This window comes from Pogoniulus pusillus, chromosome 17 (genome assembly GCF_015220805.1).
Source record: "Pogoniulus pusillus isolate bPogPus1 chromosome 17, bPogPus1.pri, whole genome shotgun sequence".
Taxonomy (NCBI): Eukaryota; Metazoa; Chordata; class Aves; order Piciformes; family Lybiidae; genus Pogoniulus; species Pogoniulus pusillus.
In genome coordinates this window covers 5,055,616-5,069,816 of record NC_087280.1, presented here as the reverse complement: position 1 = coordinate 5,069,816, position 14,201 = coordinate 5,055,616, and the positions used below count along the sequence as shown (strand labels likewise).

The 14,201-nt window shown below is 45.6% G+C and overlaps 2 protein-coding genes across 4 annotated transcripts; both read left to right on the top strand.

The window, feature by feature from the left end:
• Window positions 1-198: 198 nt before the first annotated feature.
• Window positions 199-7,303, top strand: HYKK (hydroxylysine kinase). 2 transcript variants are annotated; one of them, XM_064157349.1, is made up of 6 exons: window positions 199-355; window positions 838-1,027; window positions 1,930-2,282; window positions 2,970-3,112; window positions 5,970-6,153; window positions 6,786-7,303. In XM_064157349.1, exons 3-6 carry the CDS (start codon window positions 1,937-1,939, stop codon window positions 7,247-7,249), a joined length of 1,137 nt encoding a protein of 378 aa, XP_064013419.1. In that variant the 5' UTR covers window positions 199-355; window positions 838-1,027; window positions 1,930-1,936; the 3' UTR covers window positions 7,250-7,303. The 2 variants fall into 2 exon arrangements, with proteins under 2 accessions (XP_064013419.1, XP_064013418.1); XM_064157348.1 differs by lacking the exons at window positions 199-355; window positions 838-1,027 and adding an exon at window positions 1,141-1,444.
• A 112-nt stretch (window positions 7,304-7,415) lies between these two features.
• On the top strand, window positions 7,416-14,128 carry PSMA4 (proteasome 20S subunit alpha 4). 2 transcript variants are annotated; one of them, XM_064157350.1, is made up of 9 exons: window positions 7,416-7,530; window positions 7,795-7,835; window positions 8,144-8,186; window positions 9,396-9,558; window positions 10,827-10,904; window positions 11,123-11,211; window positions 12,820-12,950; window positions 13,151-13,274; window positions 13,724-14,128. In XM_064157350.1, the coding sequence occupies exons 2-9, from the start codon at window positions 7,833-7,835 to the stop codon at window positions 13,876-13,878; spliced, it is 786 nt and encodes a 261-aa protein (XP_064013420.1). In that variant the 5' UTR covers window positions 7,416-7,530; window positions 7,795-7,832; the 3' UTR covers window positions 13,879-14,128. The 2 variants fall into 2 exon arrangements, with proteins under 2 accessions (XP_064013420.1, XP_064013421.1); XM_064157351.1 differs by having other exon boundaries at window positions 7,416-7,551.
• The last annotated feature ends 73 nt before the right edge of the window (window positions 14,129-14,201 follow it).

Here is a 14,201-nt window from a genome sequence, read left to right as displayed (position 1 = left end):
AATCTTGTCCTAAAGCAAGCTGCTGCCTAAGCTTATGGCCACAGCACATGGAACTTACAGCTAAGACAAGATCTTCAAAAGTGATTTGGAGATGTCTTAACACTGACCCACATCTGAAAACTCGCTTTCAGAAGAGGGACTAAACTTACATCCACTATAGAGATGCTAAATTATTCAAGTCTTACCTTTCTTACAGATCATGATAAGAAAGGCTGAAGTACAACTTCAGTTCTGTGCATTGCGTCACACCCACGGTGTGCTCCCAACCAAACACCAGGCAAGCAGAAGAAGCACGGAGGTCTCTAAGTCTTAAGTGTTGGCACTGCTGTCTGAAAACTAAGGCAAAGCTAATAAGGTACAGATCTGCAGAATGTGTTCTGATTCTGTTCACAGAGGGAGCGAGTGTATTCTGATTGTTCTTGTAACCTGCCATGCCTCTTAAAGTCACCAGCATAGCAGGAATGTTTTCCTGTACCTCAGTTTTGTTCAGTGAACTAAACGTTTAGCCTTAGAATCTGGGAGAGGGAAGTACAGAAATAGATTTATTAGTCGGTTGATCACTTTGTTTAGTAAGATCTATTTTCAAATTGGAGGGGGGGAATCCAAAGGACTTGTTTCTTGCAGAAATTGGTTCCCTCTCCTACATTTCCTGTTGGATTAAAATGATGTTTTGCATTTATCCTTAACATTATGAACAACACTGAAGTATTGGGAAAGAGGATTCTTAGTAACTGTCTTAAAAATATGAGTGGCTGGGGTGTGGGTGGTTTTTTTGGCTGTTGTTGCAGTTGGTAGTTTTTTTAACTACAGTAAGCCTTTCCTACATAATTTCTGCAGTATTTCAGGGGAGAAAACGAATACCTCAGTTTCAATTGGGAATTTGAGAAGAGATGTGCATGTTGAGAGTTAGGTTTCTGGTTAAGTCTCTATGACTGGGCAAGTGTTCCACCCTGGTGTGCAGTCCGAAGGCCATCCTGAGAAAAATGCCTCAGGTGCCAGCGGAATGATCTTCAGTCAAAACCGTGTGGTAAGTTTTGGTCTTGCGTGCTGATAAAACGAAACCCTCACCTGTGGCTCTCGGCTTTCCTGAGAGCAACAATTCAAGAGCTGGACAGCGCTGAATTGCTCCGCTATGCAGCCGCCCGGCGAGCGGCTTGCCTCGGCTGACCGCAGCGCCGTTTGCAGAGGCCCAGGACGGGCTGCCCGCTGCGGAGGGAGCTCCTGCGCTATGCGGAGCTGAGCGGAGCTGCGCGGAGCTGCGCGGAGCTGCTGCCGGCGGCCCCGGCGCGGTTCGGCGAGCAGCCGCCGCTGGGAGGGCCGGGAGCGGGGCGGTGGTGGGACAAAGGGCGGCACGGCTCCAGCAGGGTCCGAGGGTCGGTTGTTTGCGCAGCGGCAAGGCGGAGCCCTGGGCTTCCAGCAGCCTGGAGCGGGCGAGCGGCAGCAGGTTTGTGCCCATTTCCGGACGCGGGAAGCCTGCAGGCCGTGAGCAGGCACACAGATTGCACTGCTTCAACGCTAAGCTCTGCCATGAGGGGTTTTTGTCTGTTGCTGACGTGAATTTAGTGTTTCCTGGCTGGGACTCGGCAGCAACGTTCCGTAGAGAATCGTTCCTTGTTAACTATGTTTGTGGTTAGGTGGCTGTAAGAAATTAGCTATTAAACCCAATCGGAGTTAATAAACTTTTCGTGCCTGCTCTGGCTGAACAGACTGACTGCAGTCTGGAAGATGTCTTGCCTGTGGGGGTGCTACAGACTAAGCAGTTGATAAGCAGCCATGATGTAAGAAACCTGGGCTGGCTTGGTGGGATTTTTTTGCTTGTTTAATGAAGATTTGACACTCCCCTCCAATATATGAGTGCATTTTGTTGCAGTAATTTACTGCTTGTGCCAGAATACAGATAAAGTCGTCGAGCTTCTCTTTTTCTTTTAGAAACGTGATGTCTTCTGGAATTAACTGTCAGTCCCAGGCCTTAACCAAACCTGCATTTGGTGAAAAAGAAGTGACTGAACTGATTGACAGGGTGTTTGGATTAAAAGTGTCTTGGATCAGGCCACTTCCCAGCTACGATGATCAGAACTTCCACGTGGGTGTCTCAGGAAACCAAAGTGTGTCTGAAGGTGCTGATGAGTATGTCCTCAAAATCACCAATTCAGAAGACAGCCAGGAGCCTGACCTCATTGAAGTGCAGACCCAGGCCATGATGTTTCTCAAGGCTGAGGGCTTTCCTTCAGCTAGTCCTTATCTTACAAAAGATGGAAAAATAATGTCTCTGGAATGCGGAGGTGAGTACCCTCACTGCTCTAGTGTCAGCCTTTGGTTGGCAGTAGCTTGCTATATGGCACCTCATACACCTACTGAAGTAAAGCTCTAAGCTTAATTTTAAGTAATGGAGGATATGTAATAGATGACCTCTATATCTATCTGTAAGAGTTCAGACTGAAATAGTTGAAGCCAAGCAAGGCAAAATTAGTCATAATTAACTATGAAAACACTGAGGAAGTAACTGCAGTGTAATTAGTTGTAGAAAACATTCATCTGATTTATCCATGCACAATAAAAGGCAAAAGTTTCATTTATTAAAGGGCAATAGAAATTATATGCCTAGGGAATCGTGTGAAGTACAGTTCTAACCCATCTCTGATAATAGAACAAAATTTGCTTGTATTCTCCCTGTTAGTTCCATACAAAAGCTGGAATTTCCTGCTGCAGAACTGTGTAAGTGGGTGCTGGAAGAAGGCTGCTGTAGCAGAGGTGATGCCAAGCACGAGGACTAGAAGTCCAGCATAGGTTGGAAGTGTGTTAAGGTGTGATATACAATTGCTGTACAACATCCTGGCAAATCATATCTTGGAATGAAATCTGTTTTGCCATCTGCATCTGGTGACATTGTGCACTGGGATAAACCTTTCTCCTTTGCATTAACTAGTTATAGCAGGTATTGACTGGCTGCATCTCTCTTTGTTCGTTAGGTACTGGACCTGAGAAGAAAAAGTACATGGTCCGACTGCTGACTTACCTGCCAGGTACACCTGTAGCAAAGATTGCTACAAATGCTCAGATCTTCTATGAGATTGGTCAGATGGCTGCTAGGTTGGATAAAGCACTCTCAGAGGTCAGTTACCCTAGCTCTGGCCTCATAGACTTCTCAATTGATTCATCTTCTGTAATTCTTCTTGCGCTCCTCGATCTGCAGAATTCAGTTTGGTGAACACAGATGTCAGTGTCACTCCTTTTTCAGATACCAGGCTTCAAGCTGGCTGTTCCTAAAGCACTTCCCTAGGTAACATGGCCAGTAGGTGCTTGTGACATGGTAGGACAAGGGAGGTTATTCTTCCCCTGTACTCAGCACTGGTCAGGCCACACCTCGAGTATTGTGTCCAGTTCTGGGCCCCTCAATTCAAGAAAGACGTTGAGGTGCTGGAACATGTCCAGAGAAGGGCAACAGAGCTGGTGAGGGGCCTGGAGCACAAATCCTATGAGGAGAGGTTGAGGGAGCTGGGGGTGTGCAGCCTGGAGAAGAGGAGGCTCAGGGGTGATCTTATTACTGTCTACAACTACCTGAAGGGGCATTGTAGCCAGGTGGGGGGTGGCCTCTTCTCCCAGGCAACCAGCAATAGAACAAGGGGACACAGTCTCAAGTTGTGCCAGGGTAGGTATAGGCTGGATATTAGGAAGAAGTTCTTCACAGAGAGAGTGATTTCCCATTGGAATGGGCTGCCCAGGGAGGTGGTGGAGGCACCGTCCCTGGGGGTCTTCAAGAAAAGACTGGATGAGGCACTTAGTGCCATGATCTAGTTGACTGGATAGGGCTGGGTGATAGGTTGGACTGGATGATCTTGGAGGTCTCTTCCAACCTGGTTGATTCTATGTGGATTCTATGTGGATTTTCTGTGTATTTTTGTATCACAAACAGGGAGGTAATGGTTTCTTTTTACTCTTGCAAAACTCTTGTTTCAAGTAAAGAGAAAGAGCCCTAGGGTGCTCAAATTAGAAGCATGTAAAGCTTGTTTTAAGGTGGTGGTGTTTAGTGCCCATCAGATGCAGCTGGTGGATGTCATATTTTGAATTTGTTCTGACTTGCTGTTTTGCCTCCTGGTCATTATAGCTGTGACCCTTTAATGTTGGTGGTAGTTGACACTTTGTCTGCAACACCAGCTGTGCCAATGAGCAGAGATTTGTGACTCCTCTTTTAGGTTCCCCTTTCAGTCAAATAATCTTAATGCAGATTAAGGTTTTTCTGTTCTCTGTAATTATACAGAGCAAAGCTGATGAGTTAGCCAGTAACGAAGTTCATCGCATAAAAGAATTCTTGTATTTTTGCCTTTCATTAACCTTTCCTTTTCATGTTCTGGCTATCAATTTTGGACAGTTATGAGATGTGGTTACTAAAGCTGGCAATTCACATTGTTCATTTACAGATCTGTTTTTCAATGGGGAAAGATAATTTAATGTTGCCTTCTGACAGTGGTCATGCTCTTGTAATGCAATTGAAATAGCTTATATAGATGAGCTAGTCTCAAAATATGCCTGTGACTTGTTCTGCCAAGGAGGGAATAGCTGATGAAAAAGCAGATGTTGATGGAAAAATGTCTTTATGCCCTTAACATATGGTTTATCATTTACTAAGTTTGGCCTTTTAAAAGGAAGACAATTACAGTCATTACTGTCAAAACTACAGAATATCACACTGGAAATTAATGCTGAAGGTATTAAGTTTTCTGATGGCAGATCAGAAAATACAGCTTTTCTGTTCTACTCAATTAATTTACTTGGTCAGCTTGACAGCAATGTGCCATGCTCAATTTTGTGCGCAAAACAGTATCCCACCACAGCTTCTATTGCTGCATCCTTCCACTTGGATGTGCCACATCCTCTTCGTGGAAATAAATTCACGGCTGTAAGGTGACTCTCTGAGACTTGACAGTAACAAGGGCTCTTGACTTTTTATTGCCCTTCACACAGCTGATAACCCATTTAAAGTAGGATGGAACACTTACTTTGTACTGGGAAGGTTGCAGTGGTTGCTTACAGGTGGCATCCTGCCTACCAACATCATGCATTAATATTGGCAGTTTTGGTTTAGGCTTGACCTTATTCCTTCTTTTTTCATACATGGGTCAAATTTTGGCTATCATTTAGGTATCTCTGAGAATCTCAATTACAAGCATAGTTTTTTTTTCTGAGGAAGCCATCTAGTCTTGTAGGAAGTTGTTTGTTTTGGTTTGCCTTGTATGCTGGTAGAATGTGGCCCACAAGCCACAGTAATAAGCATTAAAGAATTAAAGTCCGTTATGCAGTGAGAGAGATGCTTTTCTTCTTTGAATGTCACTTTTCCAACCACCTTTTTTACTTGCTAGTGAGAGAGGTAAAGACCTTGCTTCTTGAAAATGTTTAGTCTACCTGGTTGTACAAAGGTTGTTCATATGAATGAAGCACTGTGCAGTATCTCCACAAAGTATGTCTGCCGTAAGGATTTTTCATGTATCAGCCGATCCCAAGGCTTGCCCTTACAAGCTACCCCCTTTAAGAGCACAGTGTGCCAGTTCAGAGCGTGGTGGCAGGTTTTGTCTCTTCTGCTCCCACAGCTTTCTGTAGCACAGGCTGTGCAATCTAGGCTGTGTGACAGTGTGTGTGGGACTCTGGCCTTGGCAAGGCCTCAGAGTTGCTACATAAGGTCACCTTGCAGAAAGTCTGTATCAGTGATAAATTAAGTGAGGAATGACTCAAGCTTATCTTTGTACCTAAAGAATGCTAAGAACTCCATTTGGGTTGTGTGTAGATACTGAGGTACTCGCCTTAATCATTCTTGTTTTTCTGGTTTAGTATAAAGCAACAGTCAAAGCTTTGGTGCTTTTTGGTGAGTCTCATTAGGAACCTGTTCAAGCTTATAGGGGCTTTGAATCAAGCCTTTTAATCTTAAAACTAGGACTTTTACTTAGAGCCTCTTTTGTCTTGTGTTGTTTCCACAGAAATTCTGTCATCCATCAGTAAAAAGCCTGCATCGAGGTCAGTTCATTTGGAACCTGGCAAATGTTCCTCTTTTAGATCAGTATGCTTATGCCTTGGGCCAGAACAAACACCGTGAAGTTGTGGAACAAGTTATCGAGCAGTTTAAAGGGAGAGTAATACCCAAGCTAAGCAGTTTTCGACCCTGTGAGTATTTTATTCTCACTGTAATATTTTGAACTGAGACATTGAATTTTGTTATAGGAGTTTGGGTCTGTGGGGAAGGGGAAAAAGCTCAAGTTACCTTTTAGCCTAGCTAGACATGTGCTAGGCACAGCACTAAATCACAAATGTGCTGTCCAGTCAGCTTCAGTTCTTCATCTTTCTGATGTGTTTGCTTCCAGCTAAGGTGATGATTTTTTCATGCTGTTTAACAACAATATATGGAGTACTCGTTCTCATAAAGGCACAAATGACTATTTAACCCTGTCTTTATAACTCAGCTCAAATTAATGTTGGTGATAAATTGACAATCAGATTTGAGCAGTGCCATTCAGTGTTTGGAAAACATGGGGCATATCCCAGGTAGTTCCAGAACAAATGCAAGTCTCGTAACACTCCCGTATCAGCTGCTGTCTGGTCACCTGCTAGTGTAACAACGTTTCCTAGGCAGATGTAAGCCTGTGAGAGGTCACACCTGATGCTGAGGGACACTGCTATGATTTTGCTGTTGTGTTAGTTCGAGCTTCTATGCATCTTTTTAAACCTGTTTCACTGAGAAATGGCATTTTTTGTATTTAAAAAATACTAAAAACTGTTTCTGTTCCTTATGTGTTTAGGTATCAATCATGGAGACCTTAATGACCACAACATTCTAGTAGATTCAAATTCTGCTTCTCCGGAGAGTCTTCAGTACAGAGTGTCGGGCATCCTGGATTTTAGCGACATGAGTTACGGCTACTATGTATTTGAAGTGGCAATAGCGATCATGTACATGATGATCGAGAGCTCAGACCCTCTGCGTGTGGGGGGGCACGTTCTGGCAGGGTTCGAAAGCGTCCTGCCGCTCACAGAAGAGGAGAGAGGTGCCCTCTTCTTCCTGGTGTGCGGGAGGTTTTCGCAGTCCCTGGTCCTTGCAGCCCACACAGCTCTGCTGTACCCAGAGAATAAGGAATACCTGTCGATCACGGCCAGAACCGGGTGGAAACACCTCCTGAGAATGTTTGAGGTGGGCCGAGGAGCGGTGGAGCGCGCGTGGTTCCAGACCGCCGGAAGATACGCGAGTGGCGCGGCTGCCGAGTAGCCGCGGGCTGCCTGACCGCCGACGGGCAATAAAGGCTGCGCTGGCTGCGCTGGAGCGGCTCCCACTCTCTTGCGCCGCGGCGGGGTGAGAGGGAGGGCGCACCTGCGGGCAGCGCCGCCTGGCGGCGGTGTGAGGGAAGGAGGAGGCCGCTCGGTCCTGATCCGGCGCACGGCAGCGCGCAGGCGCGGCGGCCATTTCCGGCGCTGCAGAGAAGCTCTGGACGCAGCTGTCGCGCCCGGTTCTTTGCCGAACAGGACTCGCACTCGTTCCGCGGCCTCTCGGTCAGTTCCGGCCTGACGTGGGTGAGGACGGGTGGCCGGGATGGGCACGCCAGGCCGAGCCGAGCCGGTGCGGGGGGAGGCGAGGCCCTTGCGGTGCGCCGCGGGGAGGATGACTCTGCAGGGCGGCCGTTGTGGGGGCACTGAGCCGGCTCGGCTGCAGCGCCCTCTGCGGCTCTGCCCGGGGCCGGGGTCTGTGTGCACCGAGTCGGGCGGGCTCGGCGCGGCGCTCGGTGCCGGTTAACGCGCGCTTGCCGTGTCTTGCAGGCTCGAGTTCCGACTGCCCCCAGCGCGTCCCCGGCACGATGGTGAGTGGCAGTGGTGGGTCGAGCCCGCCTTCCTGGGAGCTTCGTGTCGAGTCGCGGCCCGGCTGGGCCCGGCCGTGGCTCCTGCAGCTCGGCTGCAGTGTCTGGCGAATGCGGAGGGTGGTCAGGCCGCGGGGGGGTGTTTGGGCCAGGCCCACGCGTGTAGGAATAGGGGCGTTCCTTTGTTGCCGTGGGTACCAAAAGGCGGTCACCAAACGCTGGGGGTTTTATATGGGGCGCAGAGCTGGTTTTAGGGTGTTGCTTTCTGTCAAGTAGAACGATGATACATGATGACCTGTTGCTTTTTACAGTCTCGAAGATACGACTCCAGAACTACCATATTTTCTCCAGAAGGTATTTTTTAACCCCACACTTAAAAGTAACTTCTTGTCTGTTCAGCTTCTCAAAACTAAGTGAGGAGCTACTTGTACAGAGATTGTTTAGAGCATGTTTCACATGAGTTGGGTATATCATTTCACTGCTAGGAGCAGTGCCTAGTTCTGTTATGGGCACCAGAGGTCCCAAGTGGCGACTTAGAAAGTTGTTGTAGGCAAAAGAATGAGACCATCAGTGAGTTATGCTGCTTGCTACTTGAGTATATCACCACCGTTCATCTGTTGTGTCAGTACAGATGGATTTTATTACCATTTTTCTATCCTTCTGGGAGTGTGTAATATCCTGCTGCTGCAATCACACCTCTCCTTGTTATTCTTGTACAAGTATGTACAAACCATGATTTGGTATTTCTTAAATGGGATGAATTAAAAGCATCGAGTATCAAGTAGATAGTTTTTTTTTTTACATTGAAAATCCATTTGGGCTCATTCTGTTACAGCAGAGAGTACTGCCAATTTATTCTTCCATGAAAAAAGAAAGGAATTGCTTTGCACGTTGGCAGTGCTCTGCATTACCTTATCAGATGTGTGGATTTTCCTTCTCTGACTCCTCCTTCCTTTCCAATTAATTAATTTGCTGTTAACTGAGAACAGACTGCAAAAGTAAGGCTGGATTGTGTGATGGGCACCTGTCAGATTTATTGTGGCCGTTTGAGCTGATCCTCTAGCTCAGACATAGGGGAGAGATGAACATTCCAGGGATAGGCCACATAAATGGCAACAATAGATAAATTAATATCATTTCATTGGAGCATCAAGAACTTAATGTCTAGAAGCACAGTTTGTTCTGCCCCTTCTCCCACTGGCTTCTGCTGCTGCAGCTTCACCTATCTTCCCCGGCTGCTGTTTTGGCTACTGCTGCTTCTGCTGCTTCGCCGCCGCTTGACCCCTCCCCCATCTCCCTTAAGGTTATTGTATTGTTTTTTTTTCCCTTCCTTCCTTCTCTAGTTATTATTTCTCTTTACATTGTTATACTTATACTATAAGAAAATACAATTTCATCTTTCCCTGACTTTCAAAAAAGGAGGGGGGTTTGTGTTGTGAATTTTCTTCCCAGGGGAGGGATCAGCCCAAACCCGGGACATTTTTGCAAATTCAAGTCCCCTTTCATCCGTGGTCTTGTTCAGCATTACTTGTTTGATGTTGCTGACCTAAAATTCTGTCCTAGGCCGCCTGTACCAGGTGGAGTATGCAATGGAAGCAATTGGACACGCAGGTACTTGCTTGGGAATTCTAGCCAATGATGGTGTTCTGCTAGCGGCAGAGAGACGCAACATTCACAAGCTGCTGGATGAAGTGTTTTTCTCAGAGAAAATATACAAACTGAACGAGTAAGTAGAAATGATAATCAGGTGTCCACTAATGTCATCAGTAACAAAACATGGCTGCTATTCAGACATTCTGGCACTGAACTTGGTGTTACGGTATCTGAAGCTGTAGTACTCTGGCTCAGCATTTTAGTCAGGTGTGACTATTTTGTTGCTCTTTGCTTCAGTAGTTCTCTTGAAATGGAAGCATCTTTGGTTTTGAATCGCCAGGACAGTTTTTTAGGTGGAATTGCCTGTTTGTTGGTCTTTCCACACACAGGGCCATGTGCTTGCAGCAATGAAGCAAATTGGGAACTCTCCGTTTTACAGAGTACCATTTGGGAGGGTAGAAAAAAGAATGCACACAAAAGTCACCATGAGATTGCAGCTCAGTGGTGTCTTAGTAGTCTTTGGAGTTTTTGTGATACCAAATAATCTTGTTTTCTTAGCATAACATGATGTAGGTTTATTTGTCAGAGCTTACCAGAGATGATGCATTTCACTATTATGATTTCCTTTTTAGCTTTCTGGAAGTTAAATTTGTGATGTCAGTCACGAGTGTTCCAAATTATGCTCTCTTGCCCACAAGAGAGGTGGAGTTTTATTCTTGCCAGAGGGTGCCCAAATATCATCTCATCCTGTCAAGCCTCTTATTCTGTGCTGATCTTGAAAGCATCTAGTGCTGCAAAAAGTATTTGCAAGGAGGCAGGGCAGCATTGCAGCACCTAGATGAGTCCTTCCATCTTCTGAATAATTTCTGAATTCACTTGGGGAAAATCACCTGGATTATTTTTTCTTTAATTCTTCCTGTGTAGTGAAAACTTTGTAGTAATATCAAGTTAAACAAAATGGACCCTAAGTTAAGAGCTAACAAAACGATCAAGGAGGTGAAGTGTTTGTTTTTCTTATGATCAAATCAAGATCAGCAGGTTGCAGCCATACAAATGCAGTGTGTCAGCCAGCAACTTTCACTGAAGACCTGTCACATCATTGTGGTGGCCTCCAGACTGACACTCATATGTTACTAATGGCTCCTATGAAGATATCTGGGATTTTACCATCTTTAATGTGATCCTTTTTCTCAGAACTGCACATGTGACTACTGTACTGACTGGCTTCTTGCTGTCCACCTCTGCACTTACAAAATGGTTATGTAGTAGTTCTGGTGTATCCTAAAGACAGGAGCCTATGAACCTGTTTCATCATGCACCTAGATAGTTTTGATCAGAAAAGTAGATGTTCTGCTTGAGCTGCTGTATGAAGACATGATTGCTTGTACGTTTTTGTTGCAGGGATATGGCTTGCAGTGTGGCAGGAATAACCTCAGATGCCAATGTTCTAACAAACGAGCTGAGACTGATCGCGCAGAGGTGGGTCTGTGGAGACTTTACATGGTTTTGCTTGCCTATGCTGTCAGATTCAGTTCAGCTGGGGTATTAAAGCAAATGTGCACTTAGAGCAGAAGTGGATGTTGTAAAATAAAACAGATCAAAGTGGCTCTCGGGAATGTCCTTCTTTTTAACTGTGGCACAGAATACTGTCAACAAAACAAGTTCTGAAACCTTTTTTCTTTTCTCTTTCCTGTTAGGTATTTGTTACAATATCAAGAGCCCATTCCCTGTGAGCAGCTGGTGACAGCGCTCTGTGATATCAAACAGGCTTATACACAGTTTGGAGGTAACAGACTGTCATGGACCGTTGTGCTTTCAAATGTCCACAGAATCATTCTGCTATGTAATTTGAGGCATCCAAGTCTCTGGACAGTTTTACCCAGCTCTTCTGTAACACAAGGAAACCTTTCAGAAGGGAATGGGTTACTGCTTTGCCACTTTTTAGTGCCACTTTTAAGTGCCACTTTTTAGTGATTACAGTATCACAGTATCACCAAGGTTGGAAGAGACCTCACAGATCATCAAGTCCAACCCTTTACCACAGTGCCCAAGGCTAGACCATGGCACCAAGTGCCATGTCCAACCTTGCCTTGAACTGCCCCAGGGACGACGACTCCACCACCTCCCCAGGCAGCCCATTCCAGTGTCCAATGACTCTCTCAGTGAAGAACTTTCTCCTCACCTCGAGCCGAAATTTCCCCTGGTGCAGCCTGAGGCTGTGTCCTCTTGTTCTGGTGCTGGCCACCTGAGAGAAGAGAGCAACCTCCCCCTGGCCACAACCACCCTTCAGGTAGTTGTAGACAGCAATAAGGTCACCCCTGAGCCTCCTCTTCTCCAGGCTAACCAATCCCAGCTCCCTCAGCCTCTCCTCATAGGGCTGTGCTCAAGGCCTCTCCCCAGCCTCGTCGCCCTTCCTGGACACACTCAAGCATCTCAGTGTCCTTCCTAAACTGGGGGGCCCAGAACTGAACGCAGTACTCGAGGTGTGGTCTGACCAGTGCAGAGTACAGGGGCAGAATGACCTCCCTGCTCCTGCTGGCCACACCATTCCTGATGCAGGCCAGGATGCCACTGGCTCTCTTGGCCACCTGGGCACACTGCTGGCTCATGTTCAGGCGGGTATCAATCAGTACCCCCAGATCCCTCTCTGTCTGGCTGCTCTCCAGCCACTCCGACCCCAGCCTGTATCTCTGCATGGGGTTGTTGTGGCCAAAGTGCAGCACCCTGCACTTGGAGCAATTGAACCCCATCCCATTGGCCTCTGCCCATCTGTCCAGGCGGTCAAGGTCCCGCTGCAGAGCTCAGCCCCTTTGAATAGAATGGTTTGAGTGCCCTTGGATTTAGTGAATTCCTTCAAAAGACCAGCAGAGAAGTGATATGTGACCTTTCAACATAATGGGTCCATCCAGCCTAACAGCACAGTACATCACAAAAAGGACCATATGGAGGAATGTTGTGATTGTAACACTTGAAAAAATATTGTTTCTGTGAATCAAGCACCATGTTAGAAAGCGTGAACTGATAATTTTGGTGTGTTGCATATATATAATGTCAAAGAGCAACTTTTAATGTCCTTGACTTTTAACACTGACATTACACACTTTTAACAGCTAGGCTACATTCTTTAAAGACTGAGTTTTGATTTAAAATCCTGAGATGTGGTGTTAGAAATTGAGTGCTGTTAGGGCTAAATGAAATGCATCTCTGCTGCCTCTCAACCCTGATCTAGGACTTAGAAGGACATGCTGGCACACTTATCTCAAGCAACAGAAGCGCAGAGCACTCTGTTAAATCCTAGTTCACAGAAAGAGATTTGAAAAAAGAAATCAAAGAAAATTGTCAGTCGTGACCAATTTTGTAACTAAATTTAGATTTCTAATAATCTTTTCAACAGGAAAGCGTCCTTTTGGTGTTTCACTGCTGTATATTGGCTGGGATAAGCATTATGGATTTCAGCTATATCAAAGTGATCCTAGTGGAAATTATGGAGGATGGAAAGCTACGTGCATTGGGAATAATAGTGCTGTAAGTTATGCTTGTTTTCCTCTTGAGACATCAGGCAAAACCCAAGTGTAAGTTGCACTTGCATGGGTTGGTGATGACTAATGCAAAGCAGAAATAGATAAGTGAAGAAACACTGCTGTTATGTATTGATACTATCTGATAAAAAGTGACTGTTTGGTTATTTCCTTAAGATACCATTTTAATTTTGGTGACACTTACAGGCAGCTGTCTCAATGCTAAAGCAAGACTACAAAGAAGGAGAAATGACCTTAAAGACTGCACTTGCATTAGCCATTAAAGTTCTAAACAAAACCATGGATGTTAGCAAGCTCTCTGCAGAGAAAGGTAAGCAGTTAACCAGCATGGGAGAAGGCCCTTTGCTTAAAGGAAGTGCGGTGCTGCACTCTAGTTGGGGCTTGTTGGGCTCTTAGTTGTCATGTGAAACATGTTCTCAGATGATGCAGCAGCTCTATCCTTCCTAAGAGGCATGCAGGTAGCTTAGTTGAGAATGGTCAGCCATGGGGGTTAGACCCCAGCCTGGGGACTGCCAGCCACTTCAGTGCAGTAGCAGGAGTGGCTGCATCTGGTGGAAGAATCACTGGAGGGGTGTTGACAGGCCTGCGCAGGATGCTGCAGATGAGTGCTGCTGCCTAGCCTGCAAGTCAGGCTGCTGTGTAGCAGGCAGGACAAGAGCTGCCTTCGTTACTGTCAGTTGTATCCTGCCCTCTTGCCCTTCTAATGATTGCGCTGTCTGAAGCACAAAGTGTAACACTGTCTGTTCCCATATGTTTCAGTTGAAATTGCAACGCTGACAAGAGAGAATGGAAAGACAGTAATAAGGGTTCTGAAACAAAAGGAGGTGGAACAGTTGATAAAACAACATGAGGAGGAGGAAGCAAAAGCTGAACGTGAAAAGAAGGAAAAAGAACAAAAAGAAAAGGATAAATAGAATATGAAATCAAGTGTTCTGTAGGTAATATAGGACCTGCTTCAGTAAAAGATCATCTGGATTTCTGTTTTGTAGAAGCTTGCAAATATGTCATGGAGGACCCAGAATTACTTTTGATGGATCAGGTCCTTAATCATCATTCACATAATTAGTTTACTGCTCCTTATATTGACCAGTAATTGTTTTAATTATTGAAAACTGTTTCTTTCATCTTCTATTTTTTATTATGGAATAAAATTTAAGAATAATAGTGATGAGTGTCTGTATTTCCTCAGTAATGCCTGGGTATGCATGATCTTGAGGGATTTAATGGGTTTAAATCA